Source organism: Bos indicus, chromosome 2 (assembly GCF_029378745.1).
Source record: "Bos indicus isolate NIAB-ARS_2022 breed Sahiwal x Tharparkar chromosome 2, NIAB-ARS_B.indTharparkar_mat_pri_1.0, whole genome shotgun sequence".
Lineage (NCBI taxonomy): Eukaryota > Metazoa > Chordata > Mammalia > Artiodactyla > Bovidae > Bos > Bos indicus.
The window spans coordinates 36960637-36988420 of record NC_091761.1 but is presented as its reverse complement, the minus strand read 5'-3'; the positions used below and the strand labels follow the sequence as shown (position 1 = coordinate 36988420).

General features: G+C 36.2%; 1 protein-coding gene across 16 annotated transcripts in view; it reads right to left on the bottom strand.

The window, feature by feature from the left end:
• The window catches only part of BAZ2B (bromodomain adjacent to zinc finger domain 2B), a 206487-nt gene that overhangs the window by 29304 nt on the left and 149399 nt on the right, over positions 1 to 27784 (bottom strand). For all 16 annotated transcript variants that reach the window (XM_070799185.1, XM_019972053.2, XM_070799145.1 and 13 more), the window contains 7 exons: positions 20720 to 20860; positions 16384 to 16638; positions 15208 to 15422; positions 14279 to 14353; positions 13238 to 13481; positions 5172 to 5234; positions 4015 to 4159 (listed from right to left, as the gene is read on the bottom strand). In XM_070799185.1, coding sequence (XP_070655286.1) covers positions 4015 to 4159; positions 5172 to 5234; positions 13238 to 13481; positions 14279 to 14353; positions 15208 to 15422; positions 16384 to 16638; positions 20720 to 20860 — 1138 coding nt within the window. The remainder of the gene's footprint in view (positions 1 to 4014; positions 4160 to 5171; positions 5235 to 13237; positions 13482 to 14278; positions 14354 to 15207; positions 15423 to 16383; positions 16639 to 20719; positions 20861 to 27784) is intronic.

Genomic DNA, 27784 nt, shown 5'->3' with positions numbered 1-27784 from the left:
AGAGGAGCCTCCATGTTGTTTTTCTTAAATCTGTTTTTTAATTATGTTTATTTTTAATTGATTGATTATTGCTTTACAATATTGGTTTCATTTCTGCCATACATCAACATGAATTAGCCATAGGTGTACATTTGTCCCCTCCTTCTTGAACCTCCCTCCACCTCCCACCCTTTCCAACCCCTCTATTGTTACAGAGCCCTGGTTTTAGTTCCCTAAGTCACTGAGCAGATTTCCACTGGCTATCTATTTTCCATATGTTAGTGTACATGCTTCCATGCTACTCTCTCCATTCATCTTAGCCTCTCCTCTCCCTTCCCTGCCCTTGTCCACAAGTCTGTTCTCTATGTCTGCATCTCCACTGCTGCCCTGCAAATAGGTTCATCAGTACCATCTTTCTAGATTCCACATATATGCATTAATATACAGTATTTGTTTTTCTCCTTCTGACTTAATTTACTGTTTAATACGCTCTAGGTTCATCTACCTCATTAGAATTGACTCAGTGTGTTGGTTTTTGTGGCTGACTAGTATTCCATTGTATGTACCACAGCTTTATCCATTCATCCTGTTGATGGACATCTAGGTCGCTTCCATGTCCTATCTATTATATATAGTGCTGCAATGAACATTGGAATACATGTGTCTTTTTCAGTTTTGGTTTTCCCAGGGTATATGCCTAGTAGAATTGCTGGATTGTATGGTGGTTTTATTTCTAGTTTTTTAAGGAATCTCCATACTCTCATCCATAATGGCTGTATCAATTTACCTATTGTTTTCCATTGTGCCTGCACCAATTTACATTCCCACCAACAGTGTACAGAGATTCCTTTTTTCTCTACATTCTCCCTCACCAGCACTTGTTATTTCTTGTCTTTTTGATAACAGCCATTCTGACAGGTGAGAGGTTATATTTCATGATGATTTTTATTTGATTGATTTTTGATTAATGATGTTGAACATCTTATCACGTACAATCTAAGTGTCCTCTTTGGAAGAATGTCTATTTAGAAACTCTGCCCATTTTAAAATCAGATTGTTTTTCTGCTGTTGAATTGTATAAGTTCTTTATACATTTTGGATGTTAGTCCCTTATGAGATATATAACTTGCAGATATTTATCCTCATTCAGTAGGTTGCCTTTCATTGAAGATTTCCTTTGTTATACAGAAGTTTTTTAATATGATTAGTCCAACTTATTTATTTTTGTTGGTTATATTAACTTACTATTTTAATTAATTTTCCATGCTTATTTTTAAATATTTTAAGCAAACAGTTAAAAAAAGAACCACCACACTACCCTATTAAATCAACACTGACATCAGGTTTGAAAAAGAAATAAAGTACAAGTGAAGCCTTCTTATATCCCTCCCTGATTCCATTTGGTAGCTACTTCTGCCTTGAGAGAAGCAGAGCATGACTTATACACATCATTCCAACACATGATTTTATATTCTTAATTCATACAATTTACATTCATAAGAAATATATTATTATTCAAATCAATAACAACACTGTTTACTATATGCCAACAATGCTCATATGCCAGACACTATTCTAAGTACATTAAATGCATATTTCATGAACCTCCTTGTCCCCATAAGATTTTTTGTTTTTGATTTTCCTTGTGAAATTTTTATTGATTTTAAAATTTATTTATTTTTAATTGGAGGATAATTGCTGTACAATATTCTGTTGGTTTCTGCCATATATCAACACGAATCAGTCATATAGTATACGTATGCCCCCTACCTCTTGAATCTCCCTCCCACCTCTTACCCCACTCACCCACCTAGGTTGTCACAGAGCATCGGATTTGAGCTCCCTGTGTTATACAGCAAATTTTCACTGGCAATCTAATTTGACATATCAGTTCAGTTCAGTTCAGTCACTCAGTCATGTCTGACTCTTTGTGACCCCATGAACTGCAGCACGCCAGGCCTCCCTGTCCATCACCAACTACCGGAGTTTACTCAAACTCATGTCCATTAAGTTGGTGATGCCACGCAACCATCTCATCCTCTGTCATCCCCTTCTCCTCCCACCTTCAATCTTTCCCACCATCAGGGTCTTTTCAAATGAGTCACTTCTTCACATCAGGTGGCCAAAGTATTGGAATTTCAGCTTCAGCATCAGTTCTTTCAATGAATATTCAGGACTGATCTCCTTTAGGATGGACTGGTTGGATCTCCTTGCAGTCCAAGGGACTCTCAAGAGTGTTCTCCAACACCACAGTTCTAAAGCATCAATTCTTCAGTGCTAAGCTTTCTTTATACTCCAACTCTCACATCCATACATGACTACTGGAAAAACCATAGCTTTGACTAGATAAACCTTTGTTGGCAAAGTAATGTCTCTGCTTTTTCATATGCTGTCTAGATTGGTCATAACTTTTCTTCCAAGGAGCAAGCACCTTTTAATTTCATGGCTGCAGTCACCATCTGCAGTGATTTTGGAGCCCCCAAATTTTGACATATAGTAACATATATATATTTTTAGTAATATATATGTTTTAATGCTACTCTTTGCATTTGTTCTCCACTCCTCCCCCCACCCCCCATGTCCTTCTCTATGAGTCTGTTCTCTATGATTCTTTACCAGCTGAGCTACCAGGGAAGCTCCACGTCTCTATTGCTGCCCTGCAGTAGGTTCATAATTACCATCTTTCTAGATTCCATATATATGCATTAATATATGGTATCTGTCTTGCTCTTTCTAACTTACTTCACCCTGCAAAAGAGGCTGTAGGTTCATCTACCCCCCTCATTAGAACTGAGTCAAATGTGTTCCTTTTCATGGTTAATATTCCATTGTGTATATGTACCACAACTTCCTTATCCATTCATCTGTTAATGGACATCTAGATTGCTTTCATGTCCTAGCTACCTGTGATAAACATTTGAGTACATGTGTTTTTCAATTTTGGTTTCCTCGGATATATGTCCAGGAGTGTAACTATTGGGTCATACGGTACTTTTATTCCTAGTTTTTAAAGGAATCTCCAAACCTCCAAACTGTTCTCCATAGTGGCTGTGTCAACTTGCATTCCCACCCTTTTAAAAGAAGTGTAGTTCCATTGCTAAAAACAAAAAGTTAAAAACAACTGCTTTATATGATTTGTGTTCTAGATCTAGATGTCTATGTATTAATCAATCCCCTCTCTTCAAAGGATTGTTAAATTTCTGTGTGGTATGGATTACGCTTTATATATCTTTCAACCTCCTGCAGTACCTAGAAATGCCTGGCATATACTAGGAATTTTTAAAAAACTGTGTTGAAAGGAGTTTTTTGCCTCCATGTGCCACCACGGGCAATAGCTATATCCCAGAACCTATAAACACTGACATAACACTTTTGGCCCCATCAGAATTTAAGTATTTGGAACCATCCAAAGTTCTGAAGAGTTAAATTCAGATGGTTTATTGAGAAAATATATACATTCTATTACATGCTAGTTAATGAAACAGGAATGGAGCCAGCCAAAAATATAGTTCAAAGGTAGACTGTAGGATTGGGTGGTAATATGAAACTCAAGTAAGGAAACTTCATGGAGGAGGAGATGACCACAGGTTTCAAATATGAACAAGATTTTAAGATGAGTGACGATGGATAAGGGTCTTAGGTTGAAACAAGTTACCTCCAGGATACTGTCAGGATGGATACTTGCTGCAAAAGTTAAAGAATAAACCACAAGTTGGAAAACTTGACAATGGAAAGGAAGAGAAGTGAAGCAGCAGTTATAAGGGATAATATAGCAGAAGATCTTTGTTCACTAAATAGGAAAAAGAACAGTTTATGTTTGCTGTCAGAGAGTGGCAGAAAAAAATCATGGAGAGAGAAGGAATATTTATCAGAGCAAGGGGCATTACAAATTCAAAAGGAATGGGAATCAAGGTTTTACAAGGTTTATCCATAAAGGAAATTTGATTCTGGAAGCACAAAACATATTGGAGGAGTAACAGGGTTTTAAAAAATATAGTTCTTCATATTACTTTGTAACAGATTAATAGTTCCTACCTTCACCACTCTCCATGCCTTCTACAAAAATCCCCCCACACTGGGGAAGAATCCAGTACCGGCGTCTGTAACGATCCTGGCCAAACATCATCGAACGTAAAGAGTGAGAAGCGTCAAAGAGCTTCCTTCTGTACTGACTCTGTTGCTGTTAAAAAATGATGCATAAAATTAAGCTCTGAGTGTCAAGTGCTGTAAAAATTAATATGTAAGTGACTTTACACTCTTATGCCTTCAATAAAGGCAGATAAATAAAATCAGATAATTTTCACTAGTGAGTAAAGAGAGCAAAAAGAGTTAAATATTACATTCCTGACTTCAATTTCAGTAACACTTGTAACAACAGAAATCACTTTGAGGGTAAGAGGAATATTTTTGTTGTCATGGATTGAAAAGATAAGTTTTATTTTATCAAGTGTCATCCAGTAAAGCATGTCTTACACTTGATAGTGAACAATGCAATGTGATCAAGTATTTCACTGAACTTTGGCTTATTTCTACTTATTACAATATATAACAAATAATATTCATATACATAATTGACCAGACCTGTATTTGCCTATTTTTATATTCATGCTATAAACCTAGGTAACATATGACTAAATTTGGTGATAAATTTGTAATATATATCCCCATGGATATAATATACAGGTATATCATAATATCAGTCTCATAATATTTTTAAAACCTCATTTTTTTTAACAGAAAGTTCATCTAAAACTTTACTGATGCTACTGAAATTCAATTTTTAATGAGAAATTCATAAATATGTATAGTGTATAAATCTAATGCAAATAAAATCTACAAACATACTAATATAAAATAAAACCATAAGATGCAGAAACTATTACTATAAAGTTCGACTGAATTTTAGAAGTAATTAATTCCAAGATATAAAACCATGTAATTGTTGGTATTTTGTATTTAAAAGAAGAGCTGAAGAATATAGGCCCTGGTTAAGTTTAGTACCATGCCTTAAAAGACAGGTTTTTAACCTTGGCGTTAATTTTTTAAGGTATAACTGTAAGAATGTTTCTAAATCTCAGTTTAATTAGTTACAAAAAGCTTGTTTTTATTTAGCAGCCAGAAAAACTAATTCCATACAAGGTGGATTTTTGAAGTGCTGCCAAAAAAAAAAAAAAAATCTGAAAAATGCTTACTTTACTCAGTTTTTCAATCTGTTTTTCTAGCTCTTCCACACTTGCTGCTTGGTCACCTTCATCCTATACATAACAAAATACAGTATCATTTACATTTTTAAGATTTATTTAGTCAATCAGCAAATATTTAGTGAAAGCCTCCTATATGCAAAGTACAAGGACAGACTCAGTTCTTGCTCTAGATAAAGCATTAACCTGGTAGGGAGACACATAAAACATTACGCTAATAAATAAAAACTGCCAAACAGCAGAAAGCTCTATGAACCTCAAGAGAGGTAGAGATTAAGAGTCATGGAGCTCAGGGAAGGGTGAGATTACTTCTAATGGGAACCTATACCGAGGAAGGCTATATGGAAGAAGTTGTGTTTTAGCTTTGTTAGGCACTGATTCATCAGAGAAAAGAGGACATGGAGAGTTTGACATGAAGAGATAAGGAGGAAGATGAGGCAAAGATGACTTTGGGGCTACACTGTCTAGAGCTGTAAACGCTTGGCAATGGACAATAATATGATCCTTTGAGGGAGACTACATATCAGAACTATGCTTTACAAAGATTAGTATGGTAATAGTTGTAAGATGGCCTGGATCAGGGAAAGGACTACAACTAGCAAATTTCTAGTTAGTAGATAGTTTCAGTGATTCAAGAGGAAAAGAGGATGTGGGTCTTACTAGGATAAAAGGAATAGAAAAGGAGAAAAGGAAATGGATGTAAGAGATATTATATAGTTAGAACTATTAAATTCTGGCAACTCATGCCTGTGAGGCAGAAAGGGGTGAAGGAGATGAAGGAAGGAGTAAACTATGATATTAAGGTTTTAAATCTGGGAAACTGCAAAAATACTGGTACTATTAACTGAAAGAGTCATTTTACAGCAAAAAAGAGTAAGTTGTACTCTGAACACATTGAACTTTTAGAAGAATAATCTCTTCTATAAATGGTACTAATTTCATAAGTAGAAATTTTGCAATTATATAAAATTTTTCATTCTAAAAAATGAATATGGGAGAGCAACACCCAAAGTATATGTTTTAGAGGGAAAGCATGAATTAATATAAGGTATATATACTTCAAGTGAAAGTGAAGTCGCTCAGTCGTGTCCAACTCTTTGCAACCCCACGGACTATAGCCTACCAGGCTCCTCTGTCCATGGGATTTTCCAGGCAAGACTACTGGAGTGGGTTGCCATTTCCGTCTCCAGGAGATCTTCCCGACCCAGGGACTGAACCTGGGTCTCCTGCATTGTAGGTAGACACTTTATCGTCTGAGCCACCAGGAAGTCCTTATGTACTTCATTGGACCTCAGCTGCAGCGTGGGCTACATATATAGGCAAATCATTTAACTCTCCCAAAACTTTTTCCTAATCTGTAAATTGGTGATGACATTATCTGTAACATGGGACTTTTGTGAGGACTAAGAACAGTTCTGGGGCTTCCCAGGTGGCTCAGTGGTAAAGAATCTGCCTGCCAAGCAGGAGACGCAGGTTTGATCCCTGGGTTGGGAAGATCACCTGGAGAAGGAAACTGGCAACTCACTCCAGTATTCTTGCCAGGAAAAAATCTCACAGACAGAGGAGCCTGGCAGGTTACAGCCCAAGGGGTCATGAAAGAGCTGGACATGACTTAGCGACTAAACAACAGCAACAAAGAACAGATCTGAAAGCAACTAGCAAATTTTCTGGTACATAACATATAAATAAGGTTATTTTCTTTCTTTCTGAAAGATGTACTTTAATGAGAAACTGCAGGTACATCTCAGGTTTAAAAAATATAAGCACTTGTTTTTGGTGTTTACTTTTAATAAGGCTTTTTTAAAAGTCATAATGCCACCAATCATTGTCACAAACAGATATTTCTAAACCAGTATAGTTATTTCCCCAATAAAAGGAAGGGAAAGGAAAACTTCAATAGTTTTACCATTAGCTATCTATGCTTTACCCAAATTTATGAGACCCGATTTCCAGAGGCATTTAAGCATATTATTTATGGTAATAATAACATCATTTCTATTTATAAGAGAATAGGCCTAATGATCCTTAAATCTTGACTCTTTAATTAAATAGATACTCAATAGCTCTATGACTATGTAGTGATCTTTTGACCAGCAGGATAAACGTTTGACAATTTGCTTATATAGAAAACAATTCAATCAACAAATATTTGAAATAAGATGTCAAAGTAACTATGTATTAGATCAACTAACTACCATTTCTAAGACTTTTCCTACCAAAAAAAGAAGTAAAATATCTACTAAAGTTTTATTTAAAGGAGTTTTGGTTAATAGTCCTCATACTTTTTAGAGATATGAAGAATCTGAAAAGCCAGAGAGAAAGGCAATAACAACAAAATTAAGAATACAGAATCTATGTCTGCCATGCTTCCCCAATCAAAAGAGAAGGCTGTTATATGTCCCTATATGTCAAAGTTTAATTGTCCACATAACCTCCTACACACCACCTTGTGAGGTTAAAGTTCACAAAGATCTCAACGCAAACCTAAGGATTAGGGAGAGTTGATATGTTGAAGGAATAAAGAGTGAAAAAGGAGGGAATCACCCTTAAGACAAAGAGCTGTGACTTAAAGAGCAGTATCTTCTAATTCAGTGGTCCCCAACCTTTTTGGCACCAGGGACCGGCTACGTGGAAGACAATTTTCCACAGACTTGGAGGGGGGATGATTTGGGGATGATTCAAGCTTATTACATTTATTGGATACTTTATTTCTATTATTATTAAATCAGCTCCACCTCAGATCATCAGGCATTAGATACCAGACGCCGGTTCTAATTGAAAGGAATGGCATGGGTCTCACTGGAAAGGTTCCTGCAATTAGTCCTTTATGTGGTATAACAACTGACACCACCTATACTTAATCAAGAAGCCAAACCTATTTTTGGAGGAAAATCAATCAATAAGGTTCTTTAAAAAGTTAACCTTTAGTTTTATTAGGAAATTGGTAAGTGGCTACAAATTCTTTATTATAAAGAAAAACTCTCAAATCATGTAAAAGAAATGTTTCTTTGGTCTCTTAGATCCTAAAATATTCCTTACTTTAAAACACTTTTAAACTGTTTTCTCACATTAATGACAAGATACACATTTGCCAGGATTTTGATCAATCTAATTAACTCTATAATTCAAAGTTCATAAAAATAAAATACTACTTTAAAATGACACATCCAGTCTTAAAATGTGAATAATGATTTTTAAATCATTAATACTGATTTTTAATAGTTCTTTTATTTCCCTTAAAGAAAACAATTTAGAGTTTGTTAATTCTCCATGTGAAAAATGCCAAGCGAAAAACAATTTCTGTAAATAAATTCTAGTTTAATGGGTGACTATCCACTAGAATACACTGATACCCGAACACAAAGTTGTCACATTTATGAGAGCTAATACTTAAAAAAAATTATAATATTAAGTGCTGAAAAGGTATGCTAATTCTGTTTTTTTAAAAGGTGGTTAATATTGATCAAAAAAGTTTAATTTCTGCTAAACAGCTCCACTTGCCAAAGGAAGCAGACTGGTTATAAATAGTATCTTTGGGTAATTACAGTTCTGAAACCCAAATTATATACCCTTTTGTCACAGCATGAGAGTTATTTGATCAAGTGATTTCAGAAGTACAACATTATGAAGTAATTCCTGTAAGGAATCTCACAGTAGTCTCCTTTTCAGCCTGCTACTCTTAAAATAAGTAAGGCTCACTCTAGCAAATCATTCTGGTTTAAAATATGTAATTTATGAAAACATTTTGCATTTATGCTATTTTTTACTTAAAAGAATTGTACAGCATATGATTTTATAAATTATACTGTTATCCAGATTAAGTAAAAATTTGATTTAGTAACATCATTGGTCTTGTTCAGATATTATTTTCACATAATATATCAATAATCCATCCTTCTAAGCTTTATTTCTCCAGAAATATGGAGTTGATACAAGAAAGGAAACGTTTTTCCTAGACTTCCTTCACTAAATAATCCTGGCATTGAAGGCAGAATGGCTGGCTGTATATTGTTTTTTGAATGCCATTTCTTCAACCCTATCAATATTTCTAGCATTCTTTTCTTGTAAAAGGTAAACATCAACCTTTATCTCCTTTTTATACAAGTCCATTTCCGTGGCTTATGGTCGCTTTCCTTAAAACACTCCTCCATTACCTTGCCTTCTTCCCTTTAGCCTACTCTTCAAAGCTAGCCCCCCCTCCACCGCCCATATCTTTACCTTAACTGAATCTCTCCAATATCTCTAGGGACCTTATACTATTAATTATTCTCTTTTATCTCTTTAATCTTCCACACTTATCTCTCATTTTACTGACTCTCCCGTCAACCAAAAATAGTCTCAAATCTTCTGCATCTGAAAAATCCCTGGTCTTTGTCCTCCTCTAGGAACTACCCTTTCTTTTGAGGTATAATGCTTGAGACAATCATCTTCACCTTCTCACTTTTCATTGTTTTCAAACAATTCTAGCCTTGCTTTGGCTCTCACCTCTCTAAAGAAATGGTGCTGGCATTGGTTACCAAACACCTCTGTGATGGCGAATACAACAAACACATTCAGTCCTCCTCACATTACACTCCTGCTCCTTTAACATTTTTTTGTAAATAATTGGATTTATTTATTTATTTTTGGCTGTCCTGGGTCTTTGCTGCTGCGTGGGCTCTTCTATAGTTGTGAGGAGCGGGGCTTACTGTCTAGTTGTAGGGTGCGGACTTCTCATTGCAGTGGCTTCCCTTGTTGCAGAGCATGAGCTCAAGAGCATACGGGCTCAGGAGTTGTGGCTCGCGGGCTCTGGAGCACAGGCACAGTAGTTGTGTTGCACAGGCTTAGTTGCCCTGCAGCATGTGGAATCTTCCCAGATCAGGGATTGAACCCGTGTCTCCGGCATTGGCACACAGATTCTTTACCACTGAGCCATCAGGGAAGCCCTCCATTAACACTGTTTATAACTCCCTCTTTTTAAAAATGTTTAATTTTCTTGATTCTTATTATTATTACATGGGTGGGAAAGAGTTAACATTGTAGGTTTTTGAAAGGTTGGCTTACAAAGCTGACCCTTGGCTAGCATCTGGGAATCTGAATTTTGGAGGGTTCCCCAACCCAGAGTGACAAGAATAGCTTGCTGGACCTAAACTGCGCTAACAATGTGGTTTATACCAAACACCTACTCTTTTTTGGAGTGGGGGGAGGCTGGAGTTTTGGCACCTTCTATGCAGAGGGTACCTATGTGGTCATCCCTGTATAAAACTTTGGGCACAGTCTCTATTGAACTTTCTTAGAACACAACATTTCAGCTGCGGCACAATTTAAATGTCACAGCACACTGCTAGGAGAATTAAGCCCATCCTTTGTGACTCTACTGGGAAAAGACTCCTGAAAGCTGGGACTCATTTCCCCTGGATATTGACCCATATGCCATTTCTCTTTAATGGTTTTGCTTTGTTTTTCCTTTTGCTGCAATAACTTGTAGCCATAGCATGACCAGAAGCTGAGTTCTGTGAGTCATCCTAGTGAGTCACTGGCTTTGGAGGCGGTCTTGGTCTTGGCAATCCCTGACCCACTACAGAAATTTTCTACCTTTGTTCATTCTTCAGCAAGAAGTCCTGAAGGCTCTTCTTAAACACTGACATTCCCTGAGGTTCCAATCTCAGTTTACTACTCTCACTAATAAACCAATTCTCCTGTGCAAACTAAGCCAACTCATTATTTAAACTATTGTCTATGTACTAATAACCTCCAGATCTCTACATTTTCAAGACCGAACTCTTCTCCAGGCTTTGGGTTTTTAAATCCAACTGACTGCTAAACTGCTCAGACACCTCAAATTCAACATGTTCAAAATAAAACCTAGTATCATTTCCTAACTTCAGGTATTTGTTCTATATTCCCCTACTCGGCTGTCATCTATTTTACTCTGCTGCTTCTCGATTCTTCTTTTTTTTAATGGCAATGCAATCTTTTGTTTTGTTTTTCTTAAAGCTTTATTTATTTATTTATTTTTGGCTGCACTGGGTCTTCATTGCTTTGTGTGGGCTTCCTCTAGTTGCAGGGAGCAGGGGTTACTTTTCATTGCGGTGCACAGGCTTCTCATTGTAGTGGTCTCTCTTGTTGCACAGCACAAGATCTAGGCACATGGGCTTCAGTAATTGCAGCACGTGGGCTCAGTAGTTGTGGCACGTGGGCTTAGTGGCTCTGCAACATGTGGAATCTTCCTGGACCAGTGATGGAACACAGGTCTCCGCATTTGCACGTGGATTCTCACCCATCATGCCACCAGGGATGATGTCCCTCCTGAATTCTTTAGATCGGGTAGTGGCAACAAAAGCAGGTAGTCCCTTACCAGAAAACTGGAATCAATCCTATCTCTCCCTCCATCAACCTACACAATCCATTTTCAAAGACTATTCATTTTTCCTCAGTATTTATTGAGTCTTTTCCTTCCATTGGTCTATTTTCAGACCTATCACAATTCACCTAAACCAGAGCAGTCTCTCCTGACTCATCTTCCCACTTCTGATCTTGTGCTAGCCAAATCTATTTTCCACAGAGTTGACATAGCGAGCCACTGAAAAATCGAGTCTGACCAGGTCCTTCCATCACTTATAACCCTTCAATGGCTTCCTATCACCATAAAACTATAAAATCCTAGTTCACAGTTGTTGTACATGAGGCTATCTAGTATTACTGAAGCACTTATAGGGCCTGTAAAGCACATCATGGTTTCAAGGCTTCTGAGTCCTTACTCATGCTATTCTCTCTGCTTGGAAGATTTTTCCATGGATTCCTGGATTCTCTATAGGTTAACATTCAGCCCAGCTTGTAGCCTCAGCTAATGAGTTCAGAAAGCCTTTGTGATCATTTATTCCTCAGAAAGATTCAATGTCCTTCTTTTGTACCCGCCTGCTGCTGCTGCTAAGTCACTTCAGTCGTGTCCGACTCTGTGCAGCCCCATAGACGGCAGCCCACCAGGCTCCCCCATCCCTGGGATTCTCCAGGCAAGAATACTGGAGTGGATTGCTATTTCCTTCTCCAATGCAGTAAAGTGAAAAGGGAAAGTGAAGTCGCTCAGTCATGTCCGACTCCTCATGACCCCATGGACTGCAGCCCACCAGGCTCCTCTATCCATGGGATTTTCCAGGCAAGAGTACTGGAGTGGGGTGCCGTCACCTTCTCCCGCCTAATACATTGTAAATACTGCTAGCAAAGCAGTTAACATTTAACACATTATTTTTTCTTATTCTAAGTCTTTCTCTGAAACTAAATTGAAAGGAGAGTTTCAGTGCTTTGTTCATCTTTGATTATGGTCTACACGGAGAAAACAATCTTAAAAAAGAAAAATAAGTAGAGTTGATGCAGAAAACAAATGTATGGTTACTAGGGGATAAGGGAAGAAGGAGAGATAAAGTGGGAGACTGGGATTGACATATACACACTACAATGTGTAAACAGATGACTAATAAGAACCCGCTGAATAGCATAGGGAACTCTACTCAATACTCTATAATGGCCTATATAGAAAAAGAATCTTAAAGATGTGTGAATATATGTATATGTATAACTGATTCATTTTGCTATACACCTGAAACTAACACAACATTGTAAATCAACTGTATTGCAATAAAAGTAAAAGTTAAAAAAAGTGCCTAGAGCCATGTACTCAATAAACTAGGATCTGAGAAATGTATCAGTTTCACTATACCTGACAACACTGTGAAGGCATTAAGTACTGTACAAAATAAACATAAGATATCACATTAATAGAATTTACAAAATACCTAAAATTAAGAATATGAATAGTTCTTTGGTGAACTCTCAAGTTATTATACAAACAGAAAAATTTAACTTTTTTGTTCAACATAAGTACCTTCTATGCGCAGAGGTTCTATTCAATATTTACCTAAGCATCACAAAAAACCTTGAAGTGAATATTATATTTAATTTTCAGATGAATAAACTGTGTTGAGTGTCACAATGGAATTCAAATCCAAATCCATTTGACTTCAAATTCTGTATTATTTTCAATATTTCATACAGTATTAGTCAAGTCTAAATTTTATTACCTCATCTTCACAGATCTCAGTCTTCTTTCCTTTTTTGTCTTCTTTATCTTCTTCATCTTCATCATCTTCATCAGCTTGGTCATCACTATCATCGTCATCATCATCATCATAGTCACTGTCTCCGCCCTTCCTTCTCCTTTTGCGTCCTGGAGTGGGTGTACCCAGTGGATGCTGTTCTTCTCCAAGATCAATGCCACCTGAAGTGTCTCTTTTGCCTGTTTTCTTAGCGTGAATGATTCTGAGCCTTTAAATAGGAAAAAAAAAATGATACAGAAGAAAAGGCTTCCCTCTGTACTTTTTAAATATCATACTATGAATTTTAAGCATGTGGTTATTTCTCTCAAAGTAACCAATATATCAATGACAATAAAAATTAGAAGAAATATGTTCACAGAAATTATAAAATATGTTAACTTTTAAGAATTATACTGTCTATCTCTTTGGAATTAGAATACATTTTTTTAAAAACACAGAAAACTGAGATTAACTCAGGAACAGCCAAGTGATAGTTCTTGATCCTATCTGACTGAGTAAATTTCAATTCAAGTCACTGCAAAGAAACTATCCTCTTAACATGGAAGTTGAATAATTTCAGCATTATATTTCCTAGCAGGAAGCTAATTGAGTTTTAATGCTGAATATATTTGGATATGTTAGACTCTCTGTAAAAGCAAACTGTAATTAGAAAGCAATTAAGGAAAAATATGGTAGAATCCAAACAGATTCTATTTATGACAAAAGTAACCTGATAGAAACAACAATCTTTGAATATATGATCGCTTGACTTCTTTGAAAGAAAGATAAATTGACTTTCTTTTAACTTTGAAGCATGTGAGTTCAATGAATCTCAATATAGCTTTTGTCCACTGAAAACTCTGCCTCTGAGTTTTATTAATTTTATATCTCAGCTTAATTAAACTTTGCCTTTTCTAATTTTTAGACAAGATAAAGTTTAAATTCCATATTTTCACTTAGTATGCTTTATTCAGAAATTTGTGAAGAAGGAAAACAGTATATTAGTTTTAATAAAATAGGACTTACTTGCGGAGTTTACCTTCTACCACCCATTTATCTCTCCTTAAGTTTGACATATAATCAATGTTCTTGTCGATTTCACTGCCAATGCAAAAGTTTATTAGAAGACATAAATTAATACATAATGCAATACATTAATTTGGTAAATAAAATGATGCAGATTTTTGCTAAGTACAAATGATGATTGCCAATGAATAGCAAAAACAAATGAAAAATTATACTAATACATAGCTAAGAGATGTACAGAAAACTTAAAACGTCCAGCAATGGTAGAAACACATGGCTCTGAAATATTTGGATTGATTCTTTCCCTAGAAACGTAAAGGAATAAAAGTTACATAATTAAAATCTGTAACATAATGAATAGCAAGAACAAGATGAATGAGGAATTTGTTCACCAAATCTTCAAACATTATAGTGGAGAACTTACTTTGACTCTTAAATGAGATTAAGTACTTTTTAAAAAAGTGCAAACTAACATGCAATAAATAAATAATATTAAGATTGTGTCAGCACATGATAAAAAGTAGATGGATAATTCTACAAATGGCTTCTAGCAAAAAATGAGGTACTCATCTGCTACCAAAGATAAAAGAAAAATTCTGAGTTCTTACAACAGTACTGGATTCTAGAGTCATAGCAACAAAAAACTGTTCACATTTCAGTATACAAATAAATAACAAAATTACCAAATAAACAAGAAGTGTTACAAGGACTATACACAGTATGATTCAAAATTTCTTTTTAACAGCCTGAAAAGAAATACATTAAAATACCATTTGTCATCTCTGAATGGTGAGATTAGTGTAATTTTAATTTTTTTCTTTGTCGTAATCTGTTACTTTCAAATTTTCTATAAGCAATTTGTATTACTTTGTGACTAGACAAATTTAAAACAGAAAATAATCACCAGAAAAGTCCAGACATGTGCTTACCTCACCACACTCTTGCTGCATGCCAGTTCATTGATCAGGAAAGCCAGAACTGAGGCTTTCTGTGCTGGAGTGTGAGCCTGAAAAGCTTTAGTCTTCAGGCTTTCAGTAAGTTCAGTCTGTCCACAGTGTGCTTCCATAAAAATCTGCAAAATCTCGGAAACATTGTCTCGATTCACACCAACATTCAGCAAATGTTCTCCAAGAGCTGTTTTGGCCTACAAAAGTTTGGCATTTTTATCAGTATAAGGACTGATACTGACTCATAAAATATAAACAGTAAGACTTTTAAATATTGGTATTATATGATTTAGATATTACTGACAAGGGCTTTATTCACATTTATGATGAAATGGAGATAAAAACAGTCAACAGATGATCGGACAAGCTTTCAAGTACTTGTAATTTTTCCATTCCTTCTTCAAACTTGGCTAAAAGTTAGGTGTGGAGAAGAGTATGTAAATTTGTGGTTAAAAATTCATACCTTCTTTGACCACAGAAACTATCTGAAGGTTTTACAGGCTATATCCATCAGTAGTGGTGGGGGAGGGGTTGAAAAGTACTATTATTATTGTGTTTTCTGGTTCTACAGTGTCATGGATTTTATTGCCTGGTATGCTGAATGAATAGGGAGATGGAGGAAAAAGTAACAGGTATATCTGGAAACTTCTCTCTCTACAATATTATCTAGAGTAAAACTGACTGAAATGTGTATCTTAATTGGAATTAAGATAAATTTGAACTTATTGAGTATCCACATAGCAATATAGAGTCTTAACATGCTGTTCTACAGGGGTCTTGATTAGCCTCAGTTATTCACAATTTCAAAGAGAACACAGTATACTTTCAGAGGACACATGTAAGTTCTAACTTCTTTACAAATTTTGAATTTTCTGTTTTGCTAAATATTACTTGGGAATTTCTTAAGTAAGTTTGGCTTTTGCCAAAAGCTAAAGGAAAATAAAAGTAATTTGAGAATGATTTACATTCCTTAGGCTTTATGAACCAGGTTTTTCTAAGTTTGTACCAACTGTAACTGAAGCAAATCTACCTTTAACTTCATGAGAAGCTATGTAGAAAAAATTGAGTAAGTCTATACAATCTTCTGCTAACATGCTAAAGCCAGCTATTAATGCACTGATAGTACAAATTAAAAAGACGTATTTTGTTTTTTTTTACCTTGTATCCTGTAATTAGACCTGGATCACATACAGCAGCTGAGAGGAGCCTCACAAGCAAGTCTTGTACTTCACCCATGCTGTCCCCTATATTTAGCAATCCCTCTTGAAGAACACTCAGGTTTGGAACATCAATATTCACATCAAAGCCCAAAACTTTACCAAAGTTTCGTAAGAACTGCACCACCATGAGACAGTCTGAAAATGTACTTCCAGAGAGAACAAGTCCTGGAATACGAGGCAACTCTGGCAAAGGCTGAAAATAAAAGAAAAGAAAGAAAAAATAATTTTAAAAGCCATGATTTTATACCTTCTGAAGTAAGGTAAGTTGTTATTTTTATCTTGCCTTATACCAGTGGTTTTTCCCTCTAGATTGTAAATTCCATGAGGGCATTTCTATAACTCCCTGGTGAAAGCAAAAGTCACTTAGTCGTGTCCAGCTCTTTGCGACATCGTGGACTATACAGTTCACGGAATTCTCCAGGTCAGAATGCTGGAGTGGGTAGCTTTTCCCTTCTCCAGGGGATCTTCCCAACTCAGGGACTGAATCCAGGTCTCCTGCACTGCAGGTAGATTCTTTATGTAATCATAAAATCGTGAACACAAGTAACCATTAATAAATTTTGGTTGAAATCAACAGAGAACACTAATTTTAACTTACATATTGACAAAACACAGGTTACATAACTGGAGGAAAAATTAAATAACGTAAGAAATAAGTATCTCATGATTACTTTACCATGGAACAACTTAGTAGGGCACACGCAACACTTTCTTCTAATGATGTAGACTGATTTATAATTCACACTTTTGGGGAGCTCAGAAACTAACCGTGTACGGATCTGTGGCTTGTATGCTTGGAGAGAGAGATACCATCTTTGGCTAAAGAATGTAGATAAATTACTAGGTCCACATGACAAGAACCTACGACCCTGTCAAGAAGCCAGTTAGAGTGCAACTGTCAGTCTTGAGGTTTCCTGTATATAGTGAAACACTGATTCACTATCAAAATGAGAGAGCTGTTTCTTCTGCTATTTCTCAAATATGCTCACATATTAACATTTTAATGACTAAATTATATTTTCAGCTTTCATGGACATTTTAAAAATTAAATAAATAAGTAATCTAAAAACATTTTCATCCATGAATATGATTCAATAAATATACTTTCAGTTATGATTGGGAAAAATGTGGCTTATAAACATTTCTATTTATCTGAATTGGACCTTGAACACAAAAATGTGTCCTCTACTCTGCACTTGGTGTAATAACGAACTAAAGACTTCTTCCACTAATAGTGTGTAGAAACACAAACTATGGATAACTGCTGACATAATACAAATCTTTTGTTACATGTGAAAACCATTTAATTCTGTCTTCTTTTTTCCTGAATCATATCAGACATACATAGTTTCACATGATTCTAAAAATTTATAAAGCAAAACCAACCAAAGTAAGTCTTAAAGTGCAAGTCACTCAGTCATGTCCGACTCTTTGAGACCCCATGGACTATACAGTCCATCGAATTCTCCAGGCCAGGATACTGGAGTGGGTAGCCTTTCCCTCCTCCAGGGGATCTTCACAACCCAGGGATCGAACCCACGTCTCCCACAATGCAGGCGGATTCTTTACCAGCTGAGCCACAAGCTCAAGAATACTGGAATGGGTAGCCTATCCTTTCTCCAGTGGATTTTCCCGACCCAGGAATCAAACTGGGTGTCCTGCATTGCAGGCGGATTCTTTACCAACTGAGCTATCAGGGAAGCCTAAGTCTTAAAATGGACTTACAAATATTTTATATGCGTGCATATGGACTTAAATGAAAATAAAAGTTTATTTACCATAATTTAGGATTTAAAAAGATCATTAAGGATTAGCAAGAAAATAGTTTATTAGGATTCAAGAAAATTGCTTAGTATGAGCTTATTAAAACATGTTAACTAACCACTATACCTATTCTGTGCTTAGGAAATTTTAAACATCCAGTTGACTAAAACTAGGTTATATACAGGCTTCCCTGGTGACTCAGACTGTAAAGAATCTGCCTGCAATGCAGGAGACCCAGATTCAATTCCTGGGTCAGGAAGATCCCCTTAAGAAGGGCATGGCAACCCACTCCAGTATTCTTGCCTGGAGAATCCCATGGACAGAGGAGCCTGGCGGGCTATAGTTTCTAGGGTTGCAAAGAGTCTGAAGCGATTTACCAACATGTGCATACTTTCATCTTTATTTAAAAGCATTTCTGGGCTCCAAAATCACTACAGATGGTGACTGCAGCCATGAAATTAAGACGCTTACTCCTTGGAAGGAAAGTTATGACCAACCTAGATAGCATATTCAAAAGCAGAGACATTACTTTGCCAACAAAGGTCTGTCTAGTCAAGGCTATGGTTTTTCCCATGGTCATGTATGGATGTGAGAGTTGGACTGTGAAGAAGGCTGAGCGCCAAAGAATTGATGCTTTTGAACTGTGGTGTTGGAGAAGACTCTTGAGAGTCCCTTGGACTGCAAGGAGATCCAACCAGTCCATTCTGAAGGAGATCAGCCCTGGGATTTCTTTGGAAGGACTGATGCTAAAGCTGAAACTGCAGTACTTTGGCCACCTCATGCGAAGAGTTGACTCATTGGAAAAGACTCTGATGCTGGGAGGGATTGGGGGCAAGAGGAGAAGGGGACGACAGAGGATGAGATGGCTGGATGGCATCACTGACTCGATGGACGTGAGTCTGAGTGAACTCCGGGAGTTGGTGATGGACAGGGAGGCCTGGCATGCTGCGATTCATGGGGTCGCAAAGAGTCAGACACGACTGAGCGACTGATCTGATCTGATCTGATGCTAGGTAAGTAAATAGAATATTAATAAATTTAATTTTCCACTTGACTACTAGAAGTTTGGGCTTCCCTGTTGCCTCAGCAGTAAATAATCTGCCTGCCAATGCAGAAAACATGGGTTTGATACCTGGGTCAGAAAGATCCTTTGCAGAAGGAAATGGTAACCTTTTCTAGTATTCTTGCCTAGGAAATACCATGGACAGAGGAACCTGGCTGGCTACAAACAGCAACACTAGAAGTTTGCTTTAAGCACTTTATAAAAGAGCTTGCAAAAATAGAGATAATCATTATCTGTATGTTATATGGCATATGAGTAAATATAGATGCTACTGACCAAGTATAACTATTGTATCATTGAGACACTATTATAGACATGATATGCGCTGACACAATTTTCCAGGAATAGTATCTTAACTATAGCCAAACATAATTGACTTCTACTCATTAGTATGTGAAATCATACCAGCTGTTACTATGCTTCTGCTCTTTCCAAGTTGCTACTTTTATGTATTTTAGCAATATTACAAATCTGTGAAGCATGATGGAAGAGAAAATACACCTGAGGTACTCTGACAGGACACACTTCTTGGCTTTCAGGATCATAAAGAGTATGGGCTCTGGAGTTTAACAAAATGAAGCCTGAATCCAAGTTGCTACTTGTAAGTTGCATAATCTCAGGCAAGTTCCTTAACCTGTCTGTGTTTTAAGTTTTCGCATCTGTAAATGGGCAAAAATATCAGTTCCACAGGATTGCGGGGAGGACCAAATGAGAAAATTCATTTCAAGCACTTAGCACTGTGCCTGGCACGAACTAAACACACTCAACAGTTAGCTACCACCACTAAAGCACTGAAAGAGGTTTTATTGCAAATCCTAATTTATTTAAATATCTATGGAAGCCTGAGGGAGGAGTTAGATCTTTCTGTTCTTAAATGCCTCAAAAAGACCAAATGAAACACAGAAATCCTATTTCTATAATTCATTTTTATAGATTTCTGCAGTATATTACTTATATTAAAAAGGTTCGTGGTGCTCCATTTATATATTAAGAACTGCCATTATCAGCACAGAGCTCTAGAGAGGTTTACTTGTAGCCATCCAGGAGAGACAGATGACCTAGACTTGGAAATTCACTGCTCTAGCACCCCACTCCAGTACTCTTGTCTGGAAAATCCCATGGGCAGAGGAGCCTGGTAGGCTGTAGTCCATGGGGTCGCTAAGAGTCAGACACGACTGAGCGACTTCCCTTTCACTTTTCACTTTCAGGCACTGGAGAAGGAAATGGCAACCCACTCCTGTGTTCTTGCCTGGAGAATCCCAGGAAGGGGGGAGCCTGGTGGGCTGCCATCTATGGGGTCGCACAGAGTCGGACATGACTGAAGCAACTTAGCAGCAGCAGCAGCTAAAAATACAATGCTTTCATAATGGCAGCTCTGACAAAGGAATCAGATGAGAACACAGAAAAATTCAAATATATTAATGTAATGGTTTACATGATACATTACCTTTTGGTCTGCTAAGCACATGTCTTCATTAGGCTTCTTTAGTTCCTTTGCCATTTCTAATTCTAATCTTCGTTGCTCTAGTTTACGTTCTTTATTTAATCTTTTCTCATCACGTTTTTCTTGCTTCAATCGTTCTTTTTCCTTAAAAAGAAAACCATGTCCACATATTCTCTTTAATCACTGTGTATGTTTAAAAAACTTCCAGTTAAAATTTAAAAGGTAATCAAAGTGTTATTTCCATGAACAAAATTTCTCTTGGAATGATTAGGAATAGACTTGAAATTACAAAGAAATATTGACATTTTGCTTTTCCATATTTTTTCACCCTTTGAGTTTGAAAATAACCTTATGACTGTATGTGTATATATATATATATATATGTACATACTAACACAAAATATCAGTATTAGTTTCAACCCTGATTATTTCATTACTAAAAATTTATTCAATCTTTTTCCAGATTATGAGAATAAAATATTAATACAAGCAGGTATATAAAATGAACATGTGCAAGTAAATATTTATTTTAAAAAGTTAACTAGGATTAGCGAAAATTTTTGTGTAGCTCCAGGAAATAAGATTTACAGCATGAAAATAAAACACGTTTGAATTTGCATAAAAAATAATTCAAAAGTGAATTAGCTAGTCCAAACATGTGCATCTATGATGAAATAAAAATATTATTAACCACTCAAAACAACACTTAAAAGAATATCAAATAGGTTCTGAATGCAATTCCAAAAGCATTAAAAATATTTTGGGTAACAGCAACAATATGGAAATAATCTTGTTTCCCTTCATGTAGAGGATGACATTCCTTTCAAAGAAGTGATTTTCCATAATACTGGTGTCATTATTTTATTGTAATATCTCAAATACAATTCTCTTTTTAAATTGAAGTATAACTGACTTACAATACTATGTTAGTTTTAGGTGTACAATACAGTGACCTAATATTTTTACACATTATGAAATAATCACCATAAACAAATCTGATTACCGTGTCTCCAAAGTTATTACAATATTATTGACTGCTCCTTATGCTGTACATTATATCCCCATGACTTATTTTATAACTGGACTTATTTCAACCATTTCCCACAACCACCCCTCCCCTCTTTGAAATGCTAGCCTGTTTTCTGTATCTATGAGTTTGTTTCTGTTTTATGTTTGCTTGTTTTGCTTTTTAGGTTCTACATACAAGTGAAATCATATGGCGTTTGTCTTTGCAGACTTATTTCACTTAATACACTCTAGGTCCACCCACACTGTAACAAACGGTAATACTTCATTCCTTTTATGGTCAAATAATATTCCATTCACATATATACCACATATTTTTCATCCATTCATTTACTGATGAACACTTGTGCTGCTGCCATGTCTTGGCTATCATAAATAATTCTGCAGTGAACATGGGGTGCATGTATCTTTCTGAATTCGTGTTTTCATTTTCTTTGGATAAATACCCAGAAGTGGATTTGCTGAATCATATGGTGGTTTTATTTTTAATTTTTCGAGAAACCTGCATATTGTTATCTACAGTGGCTGCATGAGTTTATATTCTCACCAAAAGTCAACAAGGATTTCCTTTTCTCCACATCCTTGCCAAGAGCCATTACTTATCTTTTTGATAAATTGCATTTTGACAGGTGTAAGGCTGTATCTTATTGTCCTCAGCCCAATCAATATTCTTACTTATTAGAGAATAATAATAATGACAATTCTAACTTGTTATACATCTTTCAGTTTTATTTTTACCAAAATAAAGTCTACTTACTTTTGAATCTGGACTCTCTTCTTTTCCAAACTTATCTCCCACTTTTATATTCTATGTAAATTTAGTCAAACTACTTGCTATTCCTGATAAAAATATATTGTTTCCTCACCTCCTTATATTTGTGACTCCAACCAGAGAGGTCATTGATCTCATCTTGCATGTCAAATTCTAATTAAAAAACACCACCTTCTTCCTATTACCAATTTCTCATACCTAATTATAGCTCTTACCTATAATTTTAACCTAGCATTATTGCTTCCTGTAGTATGTTAAAATTTTTGCCCATAACTTAACCATCTCCATTTTCAATTACCACTGGTAAGACAGCACCCTGACTGCTGTAGCAGGGCATGCCAAGGGGGAAACAGAGGAGTGGAGAAGTATACTCCCAGCCAAGAGTTGAGAGAACGTGACTGGACTGTAGGTTGCATGGTAAATAGTTGCTGGGAACTGTGACACATGGAGGTCAGGTCATGAGGACTTTTTTTTTTCATGAGAACTTTTTTATAAGATATGCTCAGATTACTGCTCTTTTTTTTTACTACTTCTAAATTTCTGAATTACTGATTCATGTAGACATTTGGGAAGGAAATGATAAAAAAGCTTTAAAATATACACAATTAATGTGTAACACAGAGAAGGTGATGGCACCCCACTCCAGTACTCTTGCCTAGAAAATCCCATGGACAGAGGAGCCTGGTAGGCTGCAGTCCATGGGGTTGTGAAGAGTCAGACACGACTGAGCGACTTCCCTTTCACTTTTCACGTTCATGCTTTGGAGAAGGAAATGGCAACCCACTCCAGTGTTCTTGCCTGGAGGGACCCAGGGACAGGGGAGCCTGATGGGTTGCCGTCTGTGGGGTCGCACAGAGTTGGACACGACTGAAGCGACTTAGCAGTAGTAGCAGCAGCAATTTGTAACAATCCCACAACACAATACAGATTTTCAAGTCAAATTATCATCAGTAGAACTATTTTGTTTTCTAGAATTAGATTTCCAATTTTTAAATGCATGAGATGTTGCTCTAAGTACTTTTCTGAAGAAGAGAAGACAACTTCATGGTCACTTACCAGAATAATGAATTATAATCACTAATAGGGAAAATATATTAAATGTCTCATAAACTTCATAGTAGCTGGTGTAAATTTTTCTATTATATAGGACTAACCCAGAATTCTTAATGATGTTTTAATAGTAATCATAAATAATTGAGACTTCTCTACTATTCACTAAGAACTGTTGAAAATGGTTGTAATTTCTTTTCAAAAAGAAAGAAAGGAACTGTGTGACACTAATGCTCTTTTCACTACACCAACTTCACAGCAGTGGTAATCTGAGGGTGTGAACACCCTTCAGCGATATGTAGACAATGAGTTAGAATAAAGGTATTCCTGAACATCATTTTTACCTAGTGATATGCAGTATTTTTCGAATTAAAAAAGCAATTCATAATGTGGCATGTAAAAATGACATCTACATTTTAGGATAAAAATGGAGATTTGCAAGAAATCTTAGAAATTTACAGGACCTGTATTACTTAAAGACAAGCATCCACTCCCTCAATGGAATACTTTAAGGAAACATGGAATCTCTAAATTGAATTAATTTGTTCACCAATTTATTTAATGACTTTTATTAGATTGTATAGGACTGATACAAATCCTGCAGTTCTGCTACAAAATGACTCTCAAGAAACCAGAGCTTCTAGGATCCCCTCAATGATCAACTAATATTTAAAATAAAGACAGTCACAATTCAGCCTCACAGAAGTTCTGGTCTCACATCTTATGATTCTCAGTGTATTTCCCACACTCTAGGCTCACTGTGTGATACACCTGTGTTGAAGAGATGTGTAAGCAGTTTGAGGCATTGCTTGGATGACAATGATATGATCATGAGGAGGAGGAATAAGAAGGTGAAGAAGGAAGAGGAGAGGTGAAGGAGAAAGGGAAGAAGAGGAAGAGAAGCAACAGTCAAGAGAGGTATATGGTGGTAGTGGTGGTGGTTTAGTCACTAAGTCGTCCGACTCTTGTGACCCCATGGACTGTAACCTGCCAGGCTCCTCTGTCCATGGGATTCTACAGGCAAGAATACTGGAGTGGGTTGCCATTTCCTTCTCCAGAGAGAGGTATATCAGTTCAGTTCAGTTCAGTCGCTCAATCGTGTCTGACTCTTTGCGACCCCATGAATCGCAGCACGCCAGGCCTCCCTGTCCATCACCAACTCCCGGAATTCACTCAGACTCACTTCCATTGAGTCAGTGATGCCATCCAGCCATCTCATCCTGTCGTCCCCTTCTCCTCCTGCCCCCAATCCCTCCCAGCATCAGAGTCTTTTCCAAAGAGTCAACTCTTCGCATGAGGTGGCCAAAGTAGTGGAGTTTCAGCTTTAGCATCAGTCCTTCCAAAGAAATCCCAGGGCTGATCTCATTTAGAATGGACTGGTTGGATCTCCTTGCAGTCCAAGGGACTCTCAAGAGTCTTCTCCAACACCACGGTTCAAAAGCATCAATTCTTCGGCGCTCAGCCTTCTTCACAGTCCAACTCTCACATCCATACATGACCACAGGAAAAACCATAGCCTTGACTAGATGGTATATACACAAAGTTAAAATCCACTAACCCTCTCTTCTCACCTTCCTCCCCCTAGAACCCAGAGGTCTGTTTTACTTAATACATTGTACCTATGTACCTGTCAGCTCCTCTGTCTGTGATGCATAGCCCTTCTTCCCTTACACACAACTAAAGCCCATGTTTTTATTTTTCCCACAACTAGTTTAGGAGTTTTAATATTTCCCTTTTTTTGAGCTTCCATATAACTTACTATAGCATTCATTGCACTGAGTGACAACTATTTGTTTAAAGTTGATCTCTTCCACTGTAGTGTGAGCTTCTAGAGGTCAGAAGAACAAACTTATTCACTTCTTTATGGACCTACTGATTCTAAGCAGTATAATTTTCCAAAAACATTCAGGAGAGTTTTTAATGATATTCTTTGTCTTTGACACTCAAGCCTGTATCAGTTCAATTTTCCTTTCCTACTGGTCTAAATATTATTTTTATTTCCAACTATAATAGTTATCATATGTCTCTAATGACATATACAATGTGCTTTAGCATATAAAAATTATTTAAACATTGATTAACTTGCTGAATGAATAAATCTACAAATGTCACATTATTTAAATTTCAAGGCAATAACTTAATTGTCTACAAATGACTATGATATATAGCTCCTGGCTATATTTTAGATTGACTATAAATAATTACAAGCAAATTAGAATATCTCCTTCCCATTTTTTTGACTTTCATTCTCAGCTATTCCTGTCCTCGCTCAGTTTTCTAGATGTGGAGATTTATGAAATAAATACAGATCCTTGGAATATATCTAATTTAAAATAAAACATCTTATCATCTTAATTATAATACAGAAGAGAAATTTTCTGTATTAAAATATTACTAATATCTTAGTTAAGAAGTCAGTTAAATTTCATCTCAAAATTGAAACACCTTTCAATAGTAAATGCATTAAATTTAGATGATACTAAAGAGTCTAAGATACATAAGGTGACAATTTAAAAAGCAGTTTTTTACTCACATAAAAAGATTATTTTAGGGACTCTAAAAGCATAAATGAAAGTACTTCCAGAAATCCAAAGCAAAATAACAAAGGTATGAAATAAATGTATTTTATTTTAAAATAACAGAAGTTTAAAAACTAAACAACGAGTGTGGTAGGAGGATCTGCTATTATAAAGTTTTACAACTTATTAGATTGCAAAACAGGCCATTTTTAAGAGGCCATGCTGCAAAGATGCCTATGTTTTTTGTATTTTACGATTCTACTGGGTCTCTTAGGTATTTGCTCTGGGCATAATTAGGAGAATACATTTCTTTTGACAGCAACTTGTATTTAAATTTCAAAGATATAAATATTATTTAAGAGACACAGATTTACCTCAGGGTACAAGAGGAATAAAAGTGTAAATAAGATTAATAACACAAGCCATTTACAGAAGACAGATATAAAGAATAAAACTGGTGCTATTTTATATCATATATTGAGTATGAGTAGAAAAATTGGGATAATTTTTAAGGGCCTATTTTTACCTTTAAAATATAAAAAATTTAAGTTTAAAGAAATGAAAAATTATGAATCCATGATAAAATAAATCCTTATATTTCAAATTTTAATAAAATTATACCTTATTTGTATTACATATCATTGTATTTTACAGTTATAAAACATTATTTAAAAAGAAAATTTCCAGTTATCACATTTTCATAAAATCCACCAAAGTATTATACAAAAGTCTGCACTTTAGATTGTTATTGTTTAGTTGATAAATCATGTCTGACTGCTCTGTGACCCCATCCATTGTAGCCCACCAGGCTCCTCTGTCCACAGGGTTTTCCAGGCAAGATACTGGAGTGGGTTGCCATTTCCTTCTCCAGGGATCTTCGTGACTGAGGGATCACCCCATCTCTCCTGCATTACAGGTAGATTATTTCACCACTGAGCTACCAGGGACGCCCTCATTTTAGATTAAGTATTAAATATTTTTAGAGTGAAAAGTGAAAGTGCAAGTGGCATCCAACTCTTTGTGACCCCATGGATTGTATAGTCCATGGAATTCTCCAGGCCAGAATACTGGCGTGAGTAGCCTTTCCCTTCTCCAGGGGATCTTCCCAACCCAGGAATCGAACCCAGATTCCCTACATTGTAGGCGGATTCTTTCGCAGCTGAGCCACAAGAGAAGCCCAAGAATACTGGAGTGGGTAGCCTATCCTTTCTCCAGCGGCTCTTCCAGACCCAGGAATCGAACCGGGGTCTCCTGCATTGAAGGTGGATTCTTTACCAAAGGAGCTATGAGGAAAGCCAGTTATTATTATACAAATGTCTTCTAAATTAAAATAAAAATTGCTAATAATTCTTGTCAGATAGAGATTTTAATACATCTAAATTACACTGAAAATAATTCTTTCCAAAATTGTGCATGTATCTTTTAAATGTGTATGATATTTAAAATTTTTCTGAGTAGTTAAAATGAAATCATTTTACATGTTTTTAAAGGTTAACTGAGGGGGGCGGTCCTAAGATGGCAGAGGAATAGGATGGGGAGACCACTTTCTCCCCTACAAATTCATTGAAAGATCATTTGAACGCTGAGCAAATTCCACAAAACAACTTCTGAATGCTGGTGGAGGACACCAGGCACCGAGAAAGGCAGCCCATTGTCTTCGAAAGGAGGTAGGACAAGATATAAAAGATAAAAAGAGAGACA